This window comes from Oncorhynchus gorbuscha, linkage group LG03 (genome assembly GCF_021184085.1).
Source record: "Oncorhynchus gorbuscha isolate QuinsamMale2020 ecotype Even-year linkage group LG03, OgorEven_v1.0, whole genome shotgun sequence".
Classification (NCBI taxonomy): domain Eukaryota; kingdom Metazoa; phylum Chordata; class Actinopteri; order Salmoniformes; family Salmonidae; genus Oncorhynchus; species Oncorhynchus gorbuscha.
In genome coordinates, this window is record NC_060175.1 from 107,249,184 (window position 1) to 107,268,900 (window position 19,717).

Sequence of the window (19,717 nt, forward strand, 5' to 3'; positions counted from 1 at the left end):
GAGAGAGAGAGAGAGAGAGAGAGAGAGAGAGATGCCTGCCAGGGACTGGGATAGTGCTCCCATGTTTATAAACCAGAGCTCTCTCGTCGTGGGAGTGAACACCAATTGGAATAGACAGACTGAGTGAGAAGAGCAGACAGAGAGAGAGGGAGACGGAGGAGGGGAAGCCGCGGTGGTGGCAGGCTAACAGGGGCTCGCGGAGGGGGAACAGCTGGTGCCCCTGCATGTGTCTCCGTCTGTCTATTTCGGCGTGCACATGGACGACCACCTCAGTCTCCTTCAATCCCCACCGTCTTCCATCACCAAAACCCACCAGGACCACGCCGACCGCCGAGACCGCGACACCCTCGTAAACCACGGCTACACGGAGACAGACGTCGATGTGATGACGGTGGTGGCGTGCGGCGGAGACAACATGTTGGAGGAGTTGGTGACTCTACCAGGTCACCACTCTCTGGACCGGTATGAACGGAATCAACCGGACCACGAGTGCTGTGAGCGCGTGGTCGTCAACATCTCTGGGCTGCGCTTCGAGACTCAACTGAAGACCCTCTCCCAGTTCCCTGAGACCCTGCTGGGGGACCCCAAGAAGAGAATGAGGTGACTATAGTCCTTTAGTAATATTGGTTATACTGTATGTTAACTCCTAGAAGAGAATGAGATACTTTTTCTTGCCACTGTGTGAAAGTACTAAAGCTATGTGAAACGTTTGGAAATAACTTGATTTCTGCATAAATTGGTCAAACTTTTATCTGATCATCACAATAGACAAACACAGTCTTCTTAAACTGATAACACACAAACAATTATATGTTTTCATGTCTTTATTTAACACACCAGGTAAACATTCACAGTGCAGGGTGGAAAAGGTATGTGAACCCTTGGATTTAATAAATGGTTGACTCTACTATGGCAGCAATAACCTCAACCACACGTTTTCTGTAGTTGCGGATTAGACCTGCACAACGGTCAGGAGGAATTTTGGACCATTCCTGTTTACAAAACTGTTTCAGTTCAGCAATATTCTTGGGGTGTCTGGTGTGATCCGCTCTCTTGAGGTCATCCCACACTATCTCAATCAGGTTGAGGTCATCCCACACTGCATCTCAATCAGGTTGAGGTCAGGACTGACTGGGCCACTCCATAAGTCTTCTGTTGAAGCCATTCTGTTGTTGCTTTACTTCTATGTTTTGGGTCGTTGTCCTGTTGCATCACCCAACTTCTGTTAAGCTTCAATTGGCAGACAGATAGCCTTACATTCTCCTGCAAAATGTCTTGATAAACTTGTGAATTCATTTTTCCGTCGATGATAGCAAGTTGTCCAGGCCCTGAGGCAGCAAAGCAGCCCCAAACCATGATGCTCCCTCCTCCATACTTTACAGTTGGGATGAGGTTTTGATGTTGGTGTGCTGTGCCTCTTTTTCTCCACACATAGTGTTGTGTGCTCCTTCTAAACAACTTAACTTTGGTTTAATCTGTCCACATAATATTTTGCCAGTAGCGCTGTGGAACATTCAGGTGCACTTTTGCGAACTTCAGACATGCAGCAATGTTTTTTTTGGACAGCAGTGGCTTCTTCCGTGGTGTCCTCCCATGAACACCATTCTTGTTTAGTGTTTTACGAGACAATTTGTCTTACCGTGAGTTGATGAACATCAAGGCTTTTAGAGATACTTTTGTAACCCTTTCCAGCTTTATGCAAGTCAACCATTCTTAATCTTATGTCTTCTGAGATCTCTTTTGCTCAAGGCAAGGTTCACATCAGGCAATGCTTCTTGTGAATAGCAAACTCAAATGTTGTGAGTGTTTTTTATAGGGCAAGGCAGCTCTAACAACCGTCTCCAATCTCATCTCATTGATTGGACTCCATGTTAGATGACTCCTGACTCCAATTAGCTTTTGGAGAAGTCATTAGCCTAGGGGGTTCACATACCTTTCCCAACCTACACTGTGAATGTTTATGATGTCAATTATCAATGTAGACAAGAAAAATATTATATTAGTTCTTTGTTTAAGCGCACTGTGTTTGTCTATTGTTGTGAAGATCAGATACCATTTTATGACCAACTTATGTAGAAATCCAGTTAACTCCAAAGGGTTCACATACTGTTTCTTCCACTGTAGATTACTATACACTTGTAGTGGACAGTAATATTTGACGTGCATACAGTTTATAAATACCTCACTTGTGACTCATAATAAAACAAAGAAATTAACTTATTTATCTGACTCCATAAAGATAATTAAAATATACTTGATGAGTTGACCTTAGCGAGAATTAGTCTGAGAATTGTCTATATCAAAGGCAGATATTTAATGAACATTGTAAAACTAATGGATTCACAGACAAGGCATCAAGCTTAAGTTACAAAGCATTAACAGACGTTACAAGGCATCAAGCTTAAGTTACAAAGCATTAACAGACGTTACAAGGCATTATTCCAAGCGTATAGATCCTAAGGTTAACGTACAGGACAAAGCAGGAACAAAGAGACGCTTACGAAGCCTAGAAGACTAAGAAATGAGAATTCATGACCTTCCTCCGTGTACTGGATACAAGGATAATACATTCAAATGTTTACAGTAACATAAACACTCCCAGGCCCAAAGTCCACAGGGTGTCACAGCATTTAGAGGGTTGTGTATGGGACGAGACCAATGTAAATAAGACAGAATTCCTAAGAGGACCCTTTAACCTTTTTTGCATATAGAGTTCACCCTATACAGATACATTAACCACAGAGATCATACAGCCATATACAGTTGAGATCGTAAGTTTACATACACTTAGGTTGGAGTCATTAACTAGTTTAACTAAAAAAATATTTAAAAAAATATTATTATTATTATTATTATTATTATTATTATTATTTACCTCAAATCTGAAATCCATAATAGAAGCTAGCCAGAAGCTAGACAGAAGCTAACCAGCAGCTAGCCAGCAGCTAGCCAGAAGCTAACCAGAAGCCAACCAGAAGCTAACCACCAGCTAACCAGAAGCTAGCTAGAAGCTAACCAGAAGCTAGCCAGAAGCTAGCCAGAAGCTAGCCAGTTTACTGGCTAAAGTTAGTATTGAGCTAAGTACGGTTTGTGGCCATGAGCTATCCTTTAGCTCGAAAAGCTAAAAGCTATCGCCAGTTTTGTGCAACGTGACTCAGACCAGAGCATACCGGACCTATTTTTCTCTCCATATCCCCGGATTTCAACCGCAAATTCTGGACATTTATACCTGGATCTCGCAGCTAGCTAGCTGCTATCCGTGTGACTATTGGCTTACGTCGATCCCGGAGCAAACATCAATTGTTCCGGAGCTAGCCAGCTGAGGAGTTCCTTCAGCCACTCCTGGGCTACGATCACCTATCCGGACTAGAGGTCGATCACCTATCCGGACTAGAGGTCGATCACCTATCCGGACTAGAGGTCGATCACCTATCCGGACTAGAGGTCGATCACCTATCCGGACTAGAGGTCGATCACCTATCCGGACCCGTTTTACTGCCGATGCGGAGCTCCACCGGGCCTTCACAACTGGACTACCGACGTTATCTGCCCGAGGGAGTTATCCGTCTGGCTGCTCCGTCGCGACGTTACCTGAACGCCCATCTGAGGTCCGCTAATCGTTAGCTGTCTTAACGACTGCTATCTGAATACGTCTATCGGACAATTTTTCTTGGGTCACTACAACTATATCTATTTTGACATTTGGATTGGTCCCCTCTGCCACTCGGAACCCCACAAATCTACTGACGGAAACGCACGAGGTGGCTAAAAACAAACCTCCATCCTATGCTAGCTTGCTACCGATGGCCCGGCTAGCTGTCTGAATCGCCGTGACTCCAACCAACCGCACTACTCACTGGACCCTTATGATCACTCGACGAAGCATGCCTCTCCTTATGTCTATATGCCTTGTCCATTGCTGTTCTGGTTAGTGTTTATTGGCTTATTTCACTATAGAATCTCTAGCCCTGCTCATTATACCTTATCCAACCTTTCAGTTCCACCTCACACACATGCGATGACATCACCTGGTTTCAATGATGTTTCTAGAGACAATATCTCTCTCATCATCACTCAATGCCTAGGTTTACCTCCACTGTATTCACATCCTACCATACCTTTGTCTGTACATTATACCTTGAAGCTATTTTATCACCCCCAGAAACCTCGTTTTAATCTCTGTTCCGGACGTTCTAGAAGACCAATTATCATAGCTTTTAGCCGTACCCTTATCCTACTCCTGTTCCTCTGGTGATGTAGAGATGAATCCAGGCCCTGCAGTGCCTAGCTCCAATCCTATTCCCCAGGCGCTCTCTTTTGATGACTTCTGTAACCGTAATAGCCTTGGTTTCCTGCATGTTAACATTAGTAGCCTCCTCCCTAAGTTTGTTTTATTCACTGCTTTAGCACACTCTGCCAACCCGGATATTCTAGCCGTGTCTGAATCCTGGCATAGGAAGACTACCAAAAATGTGGAAATCTCCATTCCTAACTACAACATTTTCAGACAAGATAGAGTGTCCAAAGGGGGTAGTAGGAGTTCTGTCCTACTATCCAGGTCTCTACCCCAAAAATCCACCTCTCTAAAAACAAGTCTCTCACCGTTGCCGCCTGCTATAGACCACCCTCTTCCCCCAGCTGTGCTCTGGACACCATATGTGAACTGATTGCCCCCCATCTATCTTCAGAGCTTGTGCTGCTAGGCGACCGAAACTGGAAAAGGCGTAACACCCTAGCGATCCTACAATCTAAGCTCGATGCCCTCAATCTCACACAATTATCAATGAACCTACCAGGTAAAACCCCAAAGCCGTAAACATGGGCACCCTCATAGATATCATCCTAACCAACTTGCCGCCTGAATACACCTCTGCTGTTTTCAACCAAAATCTCAGCGATCACTGCCTCATTGCCTGCATCCGTAATGGGTCAGCGGTCAAACGACCTCCACTCATCACTGTCAAACACTCCCTGAAACACTTCAGCGAGCAGGCCTTTCTAATCGACCTGGCCCGGGTATCCTGGAAGGATCTTGATCTCATCCCGTCAGTAGAGGATGCCTGGTTATTTTTTTTAAATTACTTCCTTACCATCTTAAATAAGCATGCCCCATTCAAGAAATGTAGAACCAGGTACAGATATAGCCCTTGGTTCTCTCCAGACCTGACTGCCCTTAACCAACACAAAAACATCCTGTGGCGTTCTGCATTAGCATCGAACAGCCCCCATGATATGCAACTTTTCAGGGAAGCTAGAAACCAATATACATAGGCAGTTAGAAAAGCCAAGGCTAGCTTTTTCAAGCAGAAATTTGCTTCCTGCAACACAAAATCAAAAATGTTCTGGGACACTGTAAAGTCCGTGGAAAATAAGAACACCTCCTCCCAGCTGCCCACTGCACTGAGGATAGGAAACACTGTCACCACCGATAAAGCCAATACAATTGAGAATTTCAAGAAGCATTTTTCTACAGCTGGCCACGCTTTCCACCTGGCTACCCCTACCCCGGTCAACAGCACTGCACTCCCCACAGCAACTCTCCCACGCCTTCTCCATTTCTCCTTCTCCCAAATCCAGTCAGCTGATGTTCCGAAAGAGCTGCAAAATCTGGAGCCCTACAAATCAGCCGGGCTAGACAATCTGAACCCTTTCTTTCTACAAATGATCTGCCAAAATTGTTGCAACCCCTATTACTAGCCTGTTCAACCTCTCTTTCGTGTCGTCTGAGATTCCCAAAGATTGGAAAGCAGCTGGGGTCATCCCCCTCTTCAAAGGGGGGGACACTCTTGACCCTAACTGCTACAGACCTATCTCTCTTGCTGCTGGTGATTCTCTGATCTACGCAGATGACACCATTCTGTATACTTCTGGCCCTAACCGTTCAGATTTGTCTGTTCAGCTCTCCTTGGGATGCGATATTTCTTTTGAACTTCTTTTCAGTTCCCACCGCTTCCACTGGATGTCACCAGTCTTTAGAATTTGGTTGAGGTTATTCCTTTGTGCAATGAAGAAGTAGGGCCAACTAGGAAATGGGTAACACTGTTGAGAGTTGTGCAAGACTTGAAAAGTAGCGTTAGTTTCCTCTTGTCCTCTATTGAAAACAGATAGACCCGTCTTCAATTTGATCGATTATTAATGTTTAGAAATACCTAAAGTTGTATTACAAAAGTAGTTTGAAATGTTATGGCAAAGTTTACAGGTAACTTTTGAAATATTATGTAGTGACTTTGCGCAATTTGGAAGCTGTTTTTTCTGGATCAAACACGCTAAATAAATTGACATTATGGATATATTATGGACGGAATGAATCAAAAAAATTATGATTAATTAGACCAATTATGATGTTTATGGGACATATTGGAGTACGCTCTCATTAGTTGGCCCTCGATTCATACTCTCCGCCAAACCCACTGGCTCCAGGTCATCTGCAAGACCCTGCAAGGTCCCCCCCTTATCTCAGCTCACTGGTCATTATAACAGCACCCACCTGTAGCACGCGCTCCAGCAGGTATATCTCTCTGGTCACCCCCAAAACCAATTATTCCTTTGGCTGCCTCTCCTTCCAGTTCTCTGCTGCCAATGACTGGAACGAACTACAAAAAATCTCTGAAACTGGAAACACTTATCTCCCTCACTAGCATTAAGCACCAGCTGTCAGAGCAGCTCACAGATTACTGCACCTGTACATAGCCCACCTATAATTTAGCCCAAACAACTACCTCTTTCCCTACTGTATTTATTTATTTATACATTTAGCTCCTTTGCACCCCATTATTTCTATCTCTACTTTACACATTCTCCCAATGCAAATCTACCATTCCAGTGTTTTACTTGCTATATTGTATTTACTTTTCCACCATGGCCTTTTTTTGTCTTTACCTCCCTTCTCACCTCATTTGCTCACATCGTAAATAGACTTGTTTATACTGTATTATTGACTGTATGTTTGTTTTACTCCATGTGTAACTCTGTGTCGTTGTATGTGTTGAACTGCTTTGCTTTATCTTGGCCAGGTCGCAATTGTAAATGATTGTAAACTTGTTCTCAACTTGCCTACCTGGTTAAATAAAGGTGAAATAAAAAATAATATAAACCGCTCCATAAATTTCTTGTTAACAAACTATAGTTTTGGCAAGTCGGTTAGGACATCTACATTGTGCATGACACAAGTAATTTTTCCAACAATTGTTTACAGACAGATTATTTCACTTATAATATATGTGGGTCCAGTGGGTCAGAAGTTTACATACACTAAGTTGACTGTGCCTTTAAACAGCTTGGAAAATTCCAGAAAATGATGTCATGGCTTTAGAAGCTTCTGATTGTGATCATTTGAGTCAATTGGAGGTATAACTGTGGATGTATTTCAATAACTACCTTCAAACCCAGTGCCTCTTTGCTTGACATCATGGGAAAATCAAAAGAAATCAGCTAGACCTCAGGATATAAAACTGTAGACCTACAAAAGACTGACTCATGCTTGGGAGCAAATTCCAAACGCCTGAAGGTGCCACTTTAATCTGTACAAACAATAGTACGCGAGTATAAACACCATGTAAACACGCAGCTGTCATACCGCTCAGGAAAGAGACGAAAGAGATCTCTAGTCATCCTAGAGATGAACGTACTTTGGTGTGAAAAGTGAAAATCAATCCCAGAACAACAGCAAAGGACCTTGTGAAGATGCTGGAGGAAACTGGTACAAAAGTATCTATATCCACAGTAAATCGAGTCCTATATTGACATAACCTGAAAGGCCGCTCAGCAAGGAAGAAGCCTCTGCTCCAAAACTGCCAGAACCAAGCCAGACTACGGTTTGCAGCTACACATGGGGATAAAGATCGTACTTTTTGGACAAATGTCCTCTGGTCTGATGAAACACAAATATAACTGTTTTGCCATAATGACCATTGTTATGTTTGGAGGAAAAAGGGGGATGCTTGCAAGCCGAAGAACACCACCCCAACCGTGAAGCACGGGGGTGGCCGCATCATTTTGTTGGTGTGCTTTGCTGCAGGAGGGACTGGTGCACTTCACAAAATAGATGGTACCATGATGAGGAAAATTATGTGGATATATTGAAGCAACATCTCAAGACATCAGTCAGGAAGTTAAATCTTGGTCGAAAATGGGTCTTCCAAATGGACAACGACCCCAAGCATACTTCCAAAGTTGTGGCAAAATGGCTTAAGGACAACAAAGTCAAGGTATTGGAGTGGCCATCACAAAGCCCTGACCTCAATCCTATAGAACATTTGTGGGCAGACCTGAAAAAGCATGTGCAAGCCTACAAACCTGACTCAGTTACACCAGCTCTGTCAGGTGGAATGGGTCAAAATTCACCCAACTTATTGTGGGAAGCTTGTGGAAGGCTACCCGTAACATTTGACCCAAGTTAAACAATTTAAAGGCATTGCTACCAAATACTAATTGTGTGTATGTAAACTTCTGACCCACTGGGAATGTGATGAAAGAAATAAAAGCTGAAATAAATAATTCTCTCTACTATTATTCTGACATTTCACATTCTTAAAATAAAGTGGTGATCCTAACTGACCTAATACAGGGAATTTTTACTAGGATTAAATGTCAGGAATTGTGAAAAACTGAGTTTAAATGTACTTGGCTAAGGTGTATGCAAACTTCTGACTTCAACTGTATATGCCAATGATGTGATGTTCCAGACTGACTGCATCACTTCTTTTTATAGGAAACATGCATGTGTTGAAAATCCCACATGTTTTGCATCGTCAACTTACACACAGCTCTGACACACACACTTATCCCACTGATACTTCCGGCGCCGACAGAGATGGCCACCTCGCTTCGCGTTCCTAGGAAACTATGCATTTTTTTTTTTTTTTTTTTACGTGTTATTTCATTGGTACCCCAGGTCATCTTAGGTTTCATTACATACAGTCGAGAAGAACTACTGAATATAAGATCAGCGTCAACTCACCATCAGTACGACCAAGAATATGTTTTCCGCGACGCGGATCCTGTGTTCTGCCTTTCAACCAGGACAACGGAATGGATCCCATGCAGCGACCCAAAAAAACGACTCCGAAAAAGAGGGAAACGAGGCGGTCTTCTGGTCAGACTCCGGAGACGGGCACACTGTGCACCACTCCCTAGTATTCTTCTTGCCAATGTCCAGTCTCTTGACAACAAGGTTTATGAAATCCGAGCAAGGGTAGCATTCCAGAGGGACATCAGAGACTGTAACGTTCTTTGCTTCACGGAAACATGGCTCACTGGAGAGACGCTATCCGAGGCGGTGCAGCCAACGGGTTTCTCCACACATTGCGCCGACAGAAACAAACATCTTTCTGGTAAGAAGAGGGGCGGGGGTGTATGCCTTATGGCTAACGAGACATGGTGTGATGAAAGAAACATACAGGAACTCAAATCCTTCTGTTCACCTGATTTAGAATTCCTCACAATCAAATGTAGACCGCATTATCTACCAAGAGAATTCTCTTCGATTATAATCACAGCCGTATATATTCCCCCCAAGCAGACACATCGATGGCTCTGAACGAACTTTATTTAACTCTTTGCAAACTGGAAAACATTTATTTATTTAAATTAAGTATTACCGCATATGTATCGGCCTCTCTCTATCCCCCCTCTCTCTATCCCCCCCTCTCTCTATCCCCCCTCTCTCTATCCACCCTCTCTCTATCCCCCTCTCTCTATCCCCCTCTCTCTATCCCCCCTCTCTCTATCCCCCTCTGTCTATCCCCCTCTCTCTATCCCCCTCTCTCTATCCCCCTCTCTCTATCCCACCCTCTCTCTATCCCACCCTCTCTCTATCCCCCTCTCTCTATCCCCCTCTCTCTATCCCCCTCTCTCTATCCCCCTCTCTCTATCCCACCCTCTCTCTATCCCCCTCTCTCTATCCCCCTCTCTCTATCCCCCTCTCTCTATCCCCCTCTCTCTCTATCCCCCTCTCTCTATCCCCCTCTCTCTATCCCCCTCTCTATCCCCCTCTCTCTATCCCCCTCTCTCTATCCCCCTCTCTCTATCCCACCCTCTCTCTATCCCCCTCTCTCTATCCCCCTCTCTCTATCCCCCTCTCTCTATCCCCCTCTCTCTATCCCCCTCTCTCTATCCCCCTCTCTCTATCCCCCTCTCTCTATCCCCCCTCTCTCTATCCCCCCTCTCTCTATCCCCCTCTCTCTATCCCCCTCTCTCCCCCTCTCTCTATCCCCCTCTCTCTATCCCCCTCTCTCTATCCCACCCTCTCTCTATCCCCCTCTCTCTATCCCCCCTCTCTCTATCCCTATCCCCCTCTCTCTATCCCCCCTCTCTCTATCCCCCTCTCTTTATCCCCCTCTCTTTATCCCCCTCTCTCTATCCCCCTCTCTCTATCCCCCTCTCTCTATCCCCCTCTCTCTATCCCCCTCTCTCTATCCCCCCTCTCTCTATCCCCCTCTCTCTATCCCACCCTCTCTCTATCCCCCCTCTCTCTATCCCCCCTCTCTCTATCCCCCTCTCTCTATCCCCCTCTCTCTATCCCCCTCTCTCTATCCCCCTCTCTCTATCCCACCCTCTCTCTATCCCCCTTCTCTATCCCCCTTCTCTCTATCCCCCTCTCTCTATCCCCCTCTCTCTATCCCCCTCTCTCTATCCCCCCTCTCTCTATCCCCCTCTCTCTATCCCCCAATAAAATCTATGAACTATTAGAACATCATTCAACATCCCCCCCCTCTCTCTTTCTCCAGGTACTTTGACCCTCTGAGGAACGAGTATTTCTTCGACAGGAACCGGCCCAGCTTCGACGCCATCCTCTACTACTACCAGTCAGGCGGGCGTATCAGGAGACCTGTCAACGTGCCCATAGACATCTTCTCTGAGGAGATCCGCTTCTACGAGCTGGGAGAAGAGGCCATGGAGAAGTTCAGAGAGGATGAGGGTTTTATTAAAGAAGAGGAGAGACCACTGCCTGACAATGAGCTGCAGAGGCAGGTATGGTTGAACACAGACAAACTCTGACAAAACACGTCAGAGTTTAGAAACGTTTGTTCCATTGAACATGCCGTAACAATAACAGCATCCTTGATTTTTCTTTTAATGATAATTTAATAATAATTTAATTTACACCTTTACCAAAGAGAACCTTCTTGCGCTTCCCTTTCTTCTTCTGGTTACCCTGAGTGTCTCAGTTGGTAGAGCCAGGGTTGTGGTTCGGATTCCAACGGGCGACCAGTACGTGAAAATGTATCCAGTTACACTGGATAAGGGCGTCTGCTACATTACGTAAATGTAAAATGTTGATGCTCCCTTGAGCAAGGATTTTAAAATACAGATGAAAACAAAATAATGTCCATCATGGGTGATCTAATACAGAATATCTCTTAAAAGGTGAGGTTAATACAGTATATCTCCTCTCATCTTAAAGGTGAGGTTAATACAGTATATATCCTCTTAAAGGTGTGGTTAATACAGAATATCTCCTCTTAAAGGTGAGGTTAATCCAGTATATATCCTCTTAAAGGTGAGGTTAATCCAGTATATATCCTCTTAAAGGTGTGGTTAATACAGTATATCTCCTCTCCTCTTAAAGGTGAGGTTAATACAGTATATCTCATCTTAAAGGTGTGGTTAATCCAGTATATATCCTCTTAAAGGTGTGGTTAATACAGTATATCTCCTCTCCTCTTAAAGGTGAGGTTAATACAGTATATCTCATCTTAAAGGTGAGGTTAATACAGTATATGTCCTCTTAAAGGTGAGGTTAATTCAGTATATCCCATCTTAAAGGTGTGGTTAATACAGTATATCTCCTCTTAAAGGTGAGGTTAATACAGTATATCTCCTCTTAAAGCTGAGGTTAATACAGTATATATCCTCTTAAAGGTGAGGTTAATACAGTATATATCGTCTTAAAGGTGTGGTTAATATAGTATATATCCTCTTAAAGGTGTGGTTAATATAGTATATATCCTCTTAAAGGTGTGGTTAATACAGTATATCTCTCCTCTTAAAGGTGTGGTTAATTCAGTATATATCCTCTTAAAGGTGAGGTTAATCCAGTATATATCCTCTTAAAGGTGTGGTTAATACAGTATATCTCCTCTCCTCTTAAAGGTGAGGTTAATACAGTATATCTCATCTTAAAGGTGTGGTTAATCCAGTATATATCCTCTTAAAGGTGTGGTTAATACAGTATATCTCCTCTCCTCTTAAAGGTGAGGTTAATACAGTATATCTCATCTTAAAGGTGAGGTTAATACAGTATATGTCCTCTTAAAGGTGAGGTTAATTCAGTATATCCCATCTTAAAGGTGTGGTTAATACAGTATATCTCCTCTTAAAGGTGAGGTTAATACAGTATATCTCCTCTTAAAGCTGAGGTTAATACAGTATATATCCTCTTAAAGGTGAGGTTAATACAGTATATATCGTCCTTAAAGGTGTGGTTAATATAGTTTATATATCCTCTTAAATTCTACGGTGTGGTTAATATAGTATATATCCTCTTAAAGGTGTGGTTAATACAGTATATCTCTCCTCTTAAAGGTGTGGTTAATACAGTATATATCTCCTCTTAAAGGTGTGGTTAATTCAGTATATCTCCTCTTAAAGGTGTGGTTAATTCAGTATATCTCCTCTTAAAGGTGAGGTTAATTCAGTATATCTCATCTTAAAGGTGTGGTTAATACAGTATATCTCCTCTTAAAGGTGAGGTTAATACAGTATATCTCCTCTTAAAGGTGAGGTTAATTCAGTATATCTCCTCTTAAAGGTGAGGTTAATTCAGTATATCTCCTCTTAAAGGTGAGGTTAATACAGTATATCTCCTCTTAAAGGTGAGGTTAATACAGTATATCTCATCTCATCTAAAAGGTGTGGTTAATACAGTATATCTCTTAAAGGTGAGGTTAATACAGTATATCTCCTCTCCTCTTAAAGGTGAGGTTAATACAGTATATCTCCTCTTAAAGGTGAGGTTAATACAGTATATCTCCTCTTAAAGGTGAGGTTAATACAGTATATATCCTCTTAAAGGTGTGGTTAATACAGTATATCTCCTCTCCTAAAGGTGAGGTTAATACAGTATATATCCTCTTAAAGGTCTTAAAAGGTGAGGTTAATACAGTATATCTCCTCCTCTTAAAGGTGAGGTTAAAGGTGAGGTTAATACAGTATATCTCCTCTTAAAGGTGTGGTTAATACAGTATATCTCTTAAAGGTGAGGTTAATATATATCTCCTCTTAAAGGTGAGGTTAATACAGTATCTCATCTCATCTAAAAGGTGAGGTTAATACAGTATATCTCCTCTTAAAGGTGAGTTTAATACAGTATATATCCTCTCCTCTTAAAGGTGAGGTTAATACAGTATATCTCATCTCCTCTTAAAGGTGTGGTTAATACAGAATATCTCCTCTTAAAGGTGTGGTTAATACAGTATATGTAATGTATTTAGTCTGTTGTTAGAAGAGAGTCAGACCGAAATGCAGCGTGTAGGTTACTCATGACTTTTAATGAAGATAATAGCGGTACATGAAATAAATGAAAATACAAAAACAACAAACGAGTCTCTATCTTAAAGGTGAGGTTAATCACCCACGAAATACAAATATATCAACGAGAATCAGCTGACTCCAATTAAAGGTGAGGTTAATACAGTATATCTCACCCCTCTTAAAGGTGACAATGACCAAGGCGTGACAGTATATCTCCTCTTAAAGGTGAGGTTAATACAGTAATACAGTATATCTCCTCTTAAAGGTGAGGTTAATACAGTATATCTCATCTTAAAGGTGAGGTTAATACAGTATATCTCCTCTCCTCTTAAAGGTGTGGTTAATACAGTATATCTCCTCTTAAAGGTGAGGTTAATACAGTATATCTCCTCTCCTCTTAAAGGTGAGGTTAATACAGTATATCTCATCTTAAAGGTGTGGTTAATACAGTATATCTCCTCTCCTCTTAAAGGTGTGGTTAATACAGTATATCTCCTCTTAAAGGTGAGGTTAATACAGTATATCTCCTCTTAAAGGTGTGGTTAATACAGTATATCTCTCATCTTAAAGGTGTTGTTAATACAGGTATATCTCCTCTTAAAGGTGTGGTTAATACAGTATATCTCCTCTTAAAGGTGAGGTTAATACAGTATATCTCCTCTCATCTTAAAGATGAGGTTAATACAGTATATCTCCTCTTAAAGGTGAGGTTAATACAGTATATCTCCTCTTAAAGGTGTGGTTAATACAGTATATCTCCTCTTAAAGGTGAGGTTAATACAGTATATCTCCTCTCATCTTAAAGGTGTGGTTAATTCAGTATATCTCCTCTCATCTTAAAGGTGTGGTTAATTCAGTATATCTCATCTCCTCTTAAAGGTGAGGTTAATACAGTATATCTCCTCTTAAAGGTGTGGTTAATACAGTATATCTCATCTTAAAGGTGAGGTTAATACAGTATATCTCCTCTTAAAGGTGAGGTTAATACAGTATATCTCCTCTCATCTTAAAGGTGAGGTTAATACAGTATATCTCATCTTAAAGGTGAGGTTAATACAGTATATCTCATCTTAAAGGTGAGGTTAATTCAGTATATCCCATCTTAAAGGTGAGGTTAATACAGTATATCTCATCTTAAAGGTGAGGTTAATACAGTATATCTCCTCTTAAAGGTGAGGTTAATACAGTATATCTCCTCTCATCTTAAAGGTGAGGTTAATACAGTATATCTCCTCTTAAAGGTGAGGTTAATACAGTATATCTCCTCTCATCTTAAAGGTGAGGTTAATACAGTATATCTCATCTTAAAGGTGAGGTTAATACAGTATTTCTCCTCTCCTCTTAAAGGTGAGGTTAATACAGTATATCTCCTCTTAAAGGTGATGTTAATACAGTATTTCTCCTCTCCTCTTAAAGGTGAGGTTAATACAGTATATCTCCTCTTAAAGGTGATGTTAATACAGTATTTCTCCTCTCCTCTTAAAGGTGAGGTTAATACAGTATATCTCATCTTAAAGGTGTGGTTAATACAGTATATCTCATCTTAAAGGTGAGGTTAATACAGTATATCTCTTAAAGGTGATGGTAATACAGTATATCTCCTCTCATCTTAAAGGTGAGGTTAATACAGTATATCTCATCTTAAAGGTGTGGTTAATACAGTATATCTCATCTTAAAGGTGAGGTTAATACAGTATATCTCCTCTTAAAGGTGATGTTAATACAGTATTTCTCCTCATCTTAAAGGTGTGGTTAATACAGTATATCTCCTCTTAAAGGTGATGTTAATACAGTATATCTCCTCTCATCTTAAAGGTGAGGTTAATACAGTATATCTCCTCTTAAAGGTGTGGTTAATACAGTATATCTCATCTTAAAGGTGTGGTTAATACAGTATATCTCCTCTTAAAGGTGATGTTAATACAGTATTTCTCCTCTCCTCTTAAAGGTGAGGTTAATACAGTATATCTCCTCTTAAAGGTGATGTTAATACAGTATTTCTCCTCTCCTCTTAAAGGTGAGGTTAATACAGTATATCTCCTCTCCTCTTAAAGGTGTGGTTAATACAGTATATCTCCTCTTAAAGGTGTGGTTAATACAGTATATCTCCTCTTAAAGGTGAGTTTAATACAGTATATATCCTCTCCTCTTAAAGGTGAGGTTAATACAGTATTTCTCCTCTCCTCTTAAAGGTGAGGTTAATACAGTATATCTCCTCTTAAAGGTGTGGTTAATACAGTATATCTCCTCTTAAAGGTTTGGTTAATACAGTATATCTCCTCTTAAAGGTTTGGTTAATACAGTATATCTCATCTTAAAGGTGTGGTTAATACAGTATATCTCATCTTAAAGGTGTGATTAATACAGTATATCTCATCTTAAAGGTGTGATTAATACAGTATATCTCATCTTAAAGGTGTGGTTAATACAGTAGGTCTCCTCTCCTCTTAAAGGTGAGGTTAATACAGTATATCTCTCCTCTTAAAGGTGTGGTTGCTGTTTGAGTACCCTGAGAGCAGTGGTCCGGCTCGGGGGATAGCCATCGTATCCGTGCTCGTCATCCTCATCTCCATCGTCATCTTCTGCCTGGAGACGTTACCGGAGTTCAGGGAGGACCACAAGGAGCCCGTCCCTCTGGCTCCCATTATTAACGGCACCGAGCCGTACTTCTCCTCTCCGTTCTCCGACCCGTTCTTCGTGGTGGAGACGCTGTGCATCATCTGGTTCTCCTTCGAGCTGCTGGTCCGGTTCTTCGCCTGTCCCTCCAAGGCCACCTTCTCTAGGAACATCATGAACATTATAGATATCGTTGCTATCATACCCTACTTCATTACGCTGGGCACGGAACTGGCAGAGCAGCAGGGGAACGGACAGCAGGCCATGTCCCTGGCCATCCTCAGGGTCATCAGGCTGGTCAGGGTGTTTAGGATCTTCAAGCTGTCCAGACACTCCAAGGTATCTATGTAGTACCATCTCTATATGTCTCTCTCATCTCTATCTCTACCTCCAAAGATGTGTTCGATGTTTCCCTCTCACTGTCTGTGTGTGTGTGTGTACTGTCAAGCTGAAGCTGCGTTAAACCAAACCAATTGCCCTAATACAATAAACAAACAAAAATTCCTAGCCACCGTGCTTCTACACCTGCATTGCTTGCAGTTTGGGTTTTTAGGCTGGGTTTCTGTACAGCACTTTGAGATATCAGCTGATGTAAGAAGGGCTATATAAATACATTTGATTTGATTTAATTTAATTAGAGTGAACTCTGTCTATCTATGGTAGGTCTGACCTCTCTCTGTCTATCTATGGTAGGTCTGAACTCTCTCTGTCTATCTATAGTAGGTCTGAACTCTCTCTGTCTATCTATGGTAGGTCTGAACTCTCCCTGACTATCTATGGTAGGTCTGAACTCTCTCTGTCTATCTATGGTAGGTCTGAACTCTCTCTGTCTATCTATGGTAGGTCTGAACTCTCTCTGTCTATCTATGGTAGGTCTGAACTCTCTCTGTCTATCTATGGTAGGTCTGAACTCTCTCTGTATATCTATGATAGGTCTGAACTCTCTCTGTCTATCTATGGTAGGTCTGAACTCTCTCTGTCTATCTATGGTAGGGGCTCCAGATCCTGGGCCAGACCCTGAAGGCCAGCATGCGGGAGCTGGGTCTGCTCATCTTCTTCCTCTTCATCGGAGTCATCCTCTTCTCCAGTGCCGTCTACTTCGCCGAAGCCGACGACCCAGATTCCAGCTTTAGCTCCATCCCTGATGCCTTCTGGTGGGCCGTGGTCACCATGACTACTGTCGGCTATGGAGACATGCACCCGATAACCATTGGCGGGAAGATCGTGGGCTCTCTCTGCGCCATCGCCGGCGTGCTGACCATCGCCCTGCCCGTCCCCGTCATCGTGTCCAACTTCAACTACTTCTACCACCGGGAGACGGAGGGCGAGGAGCAGGCGCAGTACCTCCACGTGGGCAGCTGTCAGCCGCTGGCGTCCGAGACGGAGGAGGATGGGGAGGTGAGGAAGAGGAGCAGCTCTTCGTCGCTCAGTAAGAGTGAGTACCTGGTGATAGAGGAACACAGAGGAATGAACAGCAGCACCTTCAAACAGCAGCAGAACTTCCCCACGGCAACCACCGCTACCACGACGACAACCGTGACACAAAACAACACGGTGAACAGCGTCAGCATCAACAAGAAGATATTCACTGACGTGTAGAGTCTTTGGGCGCCATAACGGACTCACGGATTAAAGTATGTAGTGATTTAACAGATGTGGTTGAATGAGGAGAGACTCATCACCACCATGAACCTCTAGCTGACCATATCTAATGGGGATATTTACACTACATGACCAAAAGTATGTGGACACCTGCTTGTTCAACATCTCATCTCAAAATCATGGGGATTAAATATGGAGTTGGTCCCCCGTTTTGCTGCTATTACACAGCCTCCATTCTTCTGGGAAGGCTTTCCACTAGATGTTGAAACATTGTTGCGTGGACTTGCTTCCATTCAACCAAAAGAGCATTAGTGAGGTCGGGCACTGATGTTGGACGATTAGGCCTGACTCGCAGTCGGCGTTCCAATTCATCCCACAGGTGTTCGATAGGGTTGAGGACAGGGCTCTGTGCAGGCCAGTCAAGTTCTTCCACACCGATCAAGACAAACCATTTCCTTATGGACATTGCTTTTTGCACAGGGGCATTGTCATGCTGAAACAGGAAAGCCCCTTCCCCAAACTGTTGCCATAAATTTAGAAGCACAGAACCGTCTAGAATGTCATTGTATGCTGTAGAGTTAAGATTTCCCTTCACTGGAACTAATGGGCCCGAACCATGAAAAACAGCCCCAGACCATTATTCCTCCTCAACCAAACTTTAAAGTTGACACAATGCATTGGGGCAGGTAGAGTTCTCCTGGCATCCACCAAATACAGATTTCTCTGTCGTACTGCCAGATGGTGAAGCGTGATTCATCACTCCAGAGATCGCCTTTCCACTGCTCCAGAGTCCAATGGCGGTGAGCTTTACACCCCTCCAGCCAACACTTGGCATTGCTCATGGTGATCTTAGGCTTGTGTGCGGCTGCTCGGCCATGGAAAACCATTTCATGAACATCCCGACGAACAGTTAACGTTGCTTTCAGAGGCAATTTGGAACTCGGTATGGCGTGTTGCACCCGAGGACAGACGATTATTACACGCTACGTAGTTCAGTATTCGGCGGTCCCGTTCTGTGAGCTTGTGTGGCCAACCATTTCGCGGGTGAGCCGTTGTTGCTCCTAGACTTTATCACTTCACAATAACAGCACTTAAAGTGACTGGGGAAGCTCTAGCGGTGTAGAAATTGGACATTTACTTGTTGGAAAGGTGGAATCCTATGACAGTGCCACTTTGAAAGTCATTGAGCTCATCAGTAAGTCCGTTCTACTGCCAATGTTTGTCTGTGGAGATTGCATGGCTGTGTGCTCGAAATTATGCATCTGTCAGCAACGAGTGTGGATAAATAGCCGAATCTACTAATTTGAAGGGGTGTCCACATACCTTTGTTAAAATGGTGTACCGCGATGATATGGACATTCCACAGGGCTGTACTCTGTTATAACACGGCAGTGTCTGGATGAAGAAGGAGCGAGAGATAGAGACATATAAAACACCAGAGACTTTAAGTCTTCAGCTGATTCTAACATCAGAGTGGTGTGTATTCAGGATAAATAGGGATCCTACATCACAGTGGTGTGTATTCAGGATAAATAGGGATCCTACATCACAGTGGTGTGTATTCAGGATAAATAGGGATCCTACATCAGAGTGTTAAACAGTCACCACTATCCAGCCTCCACCCAGTACCCTGTCCTGAACCTTAGTCACTGTCACTATCCAGCCTCCACCCAGTACCCTGTCCTGAACATTAGTCACTGTCACTATCCAGCCTCCACCCAGTACCCTGTCCTGAACCTTAGTCACTGTCACTATCCAGCCTCCACCCAGTACCCTGTCCTGAACATTAGTCACTGTCACTATCCAGCCTCCACCCAGTACCCTGTCCTGAACCTTAGTCACCGTCACTATCCAGCCTCCACTCAGTACCCTGCCCCGAACATTAGTCACAGTTACTAGCTTTCCTCCACTCAGTACCCTGCCCCGAACATTAGTCACAGTTACTAGCTTTCCTCCACTCAGTACCCTGCTCTGAACCTTAGTCACTGTCACTATCCAGCCTCCACCCAGTACCCTGCCCTGAACC

General features: G+C 43.0%; 1 protein-coding gene across 1 annotated transcript; it reads left to right on the forward strand.

The window, feature by feature from the left end:
* Positions 1 to 190: 190 nt before the first annotated feature.
* LOC124032417 (potassium voltage-gated channel subfamily A member 3) lies at positions 191 to 17,897 on the forward strand. The gene is made up of 4 exons (XM_046344803.1): positions 191 to 600; positions 10,728 to 10,971; positions 15,961 to 16,428; positions 17,083 to 17,897. Exons 1-4 carry the CDS (start codon positions 257 to 259, stop codon positions 17,686 to 17,688), a joined length of 1,662 nt encoding a protein of 553 aa, XP_046200759.1. The 5' UTR covers positions 191 to 256; the 3' UTR covers positions 17,689 to 17,897.
* The last annotated feature ends 1,820 nt before the right edge of the window (positions 17,898 to 19,717 follow it).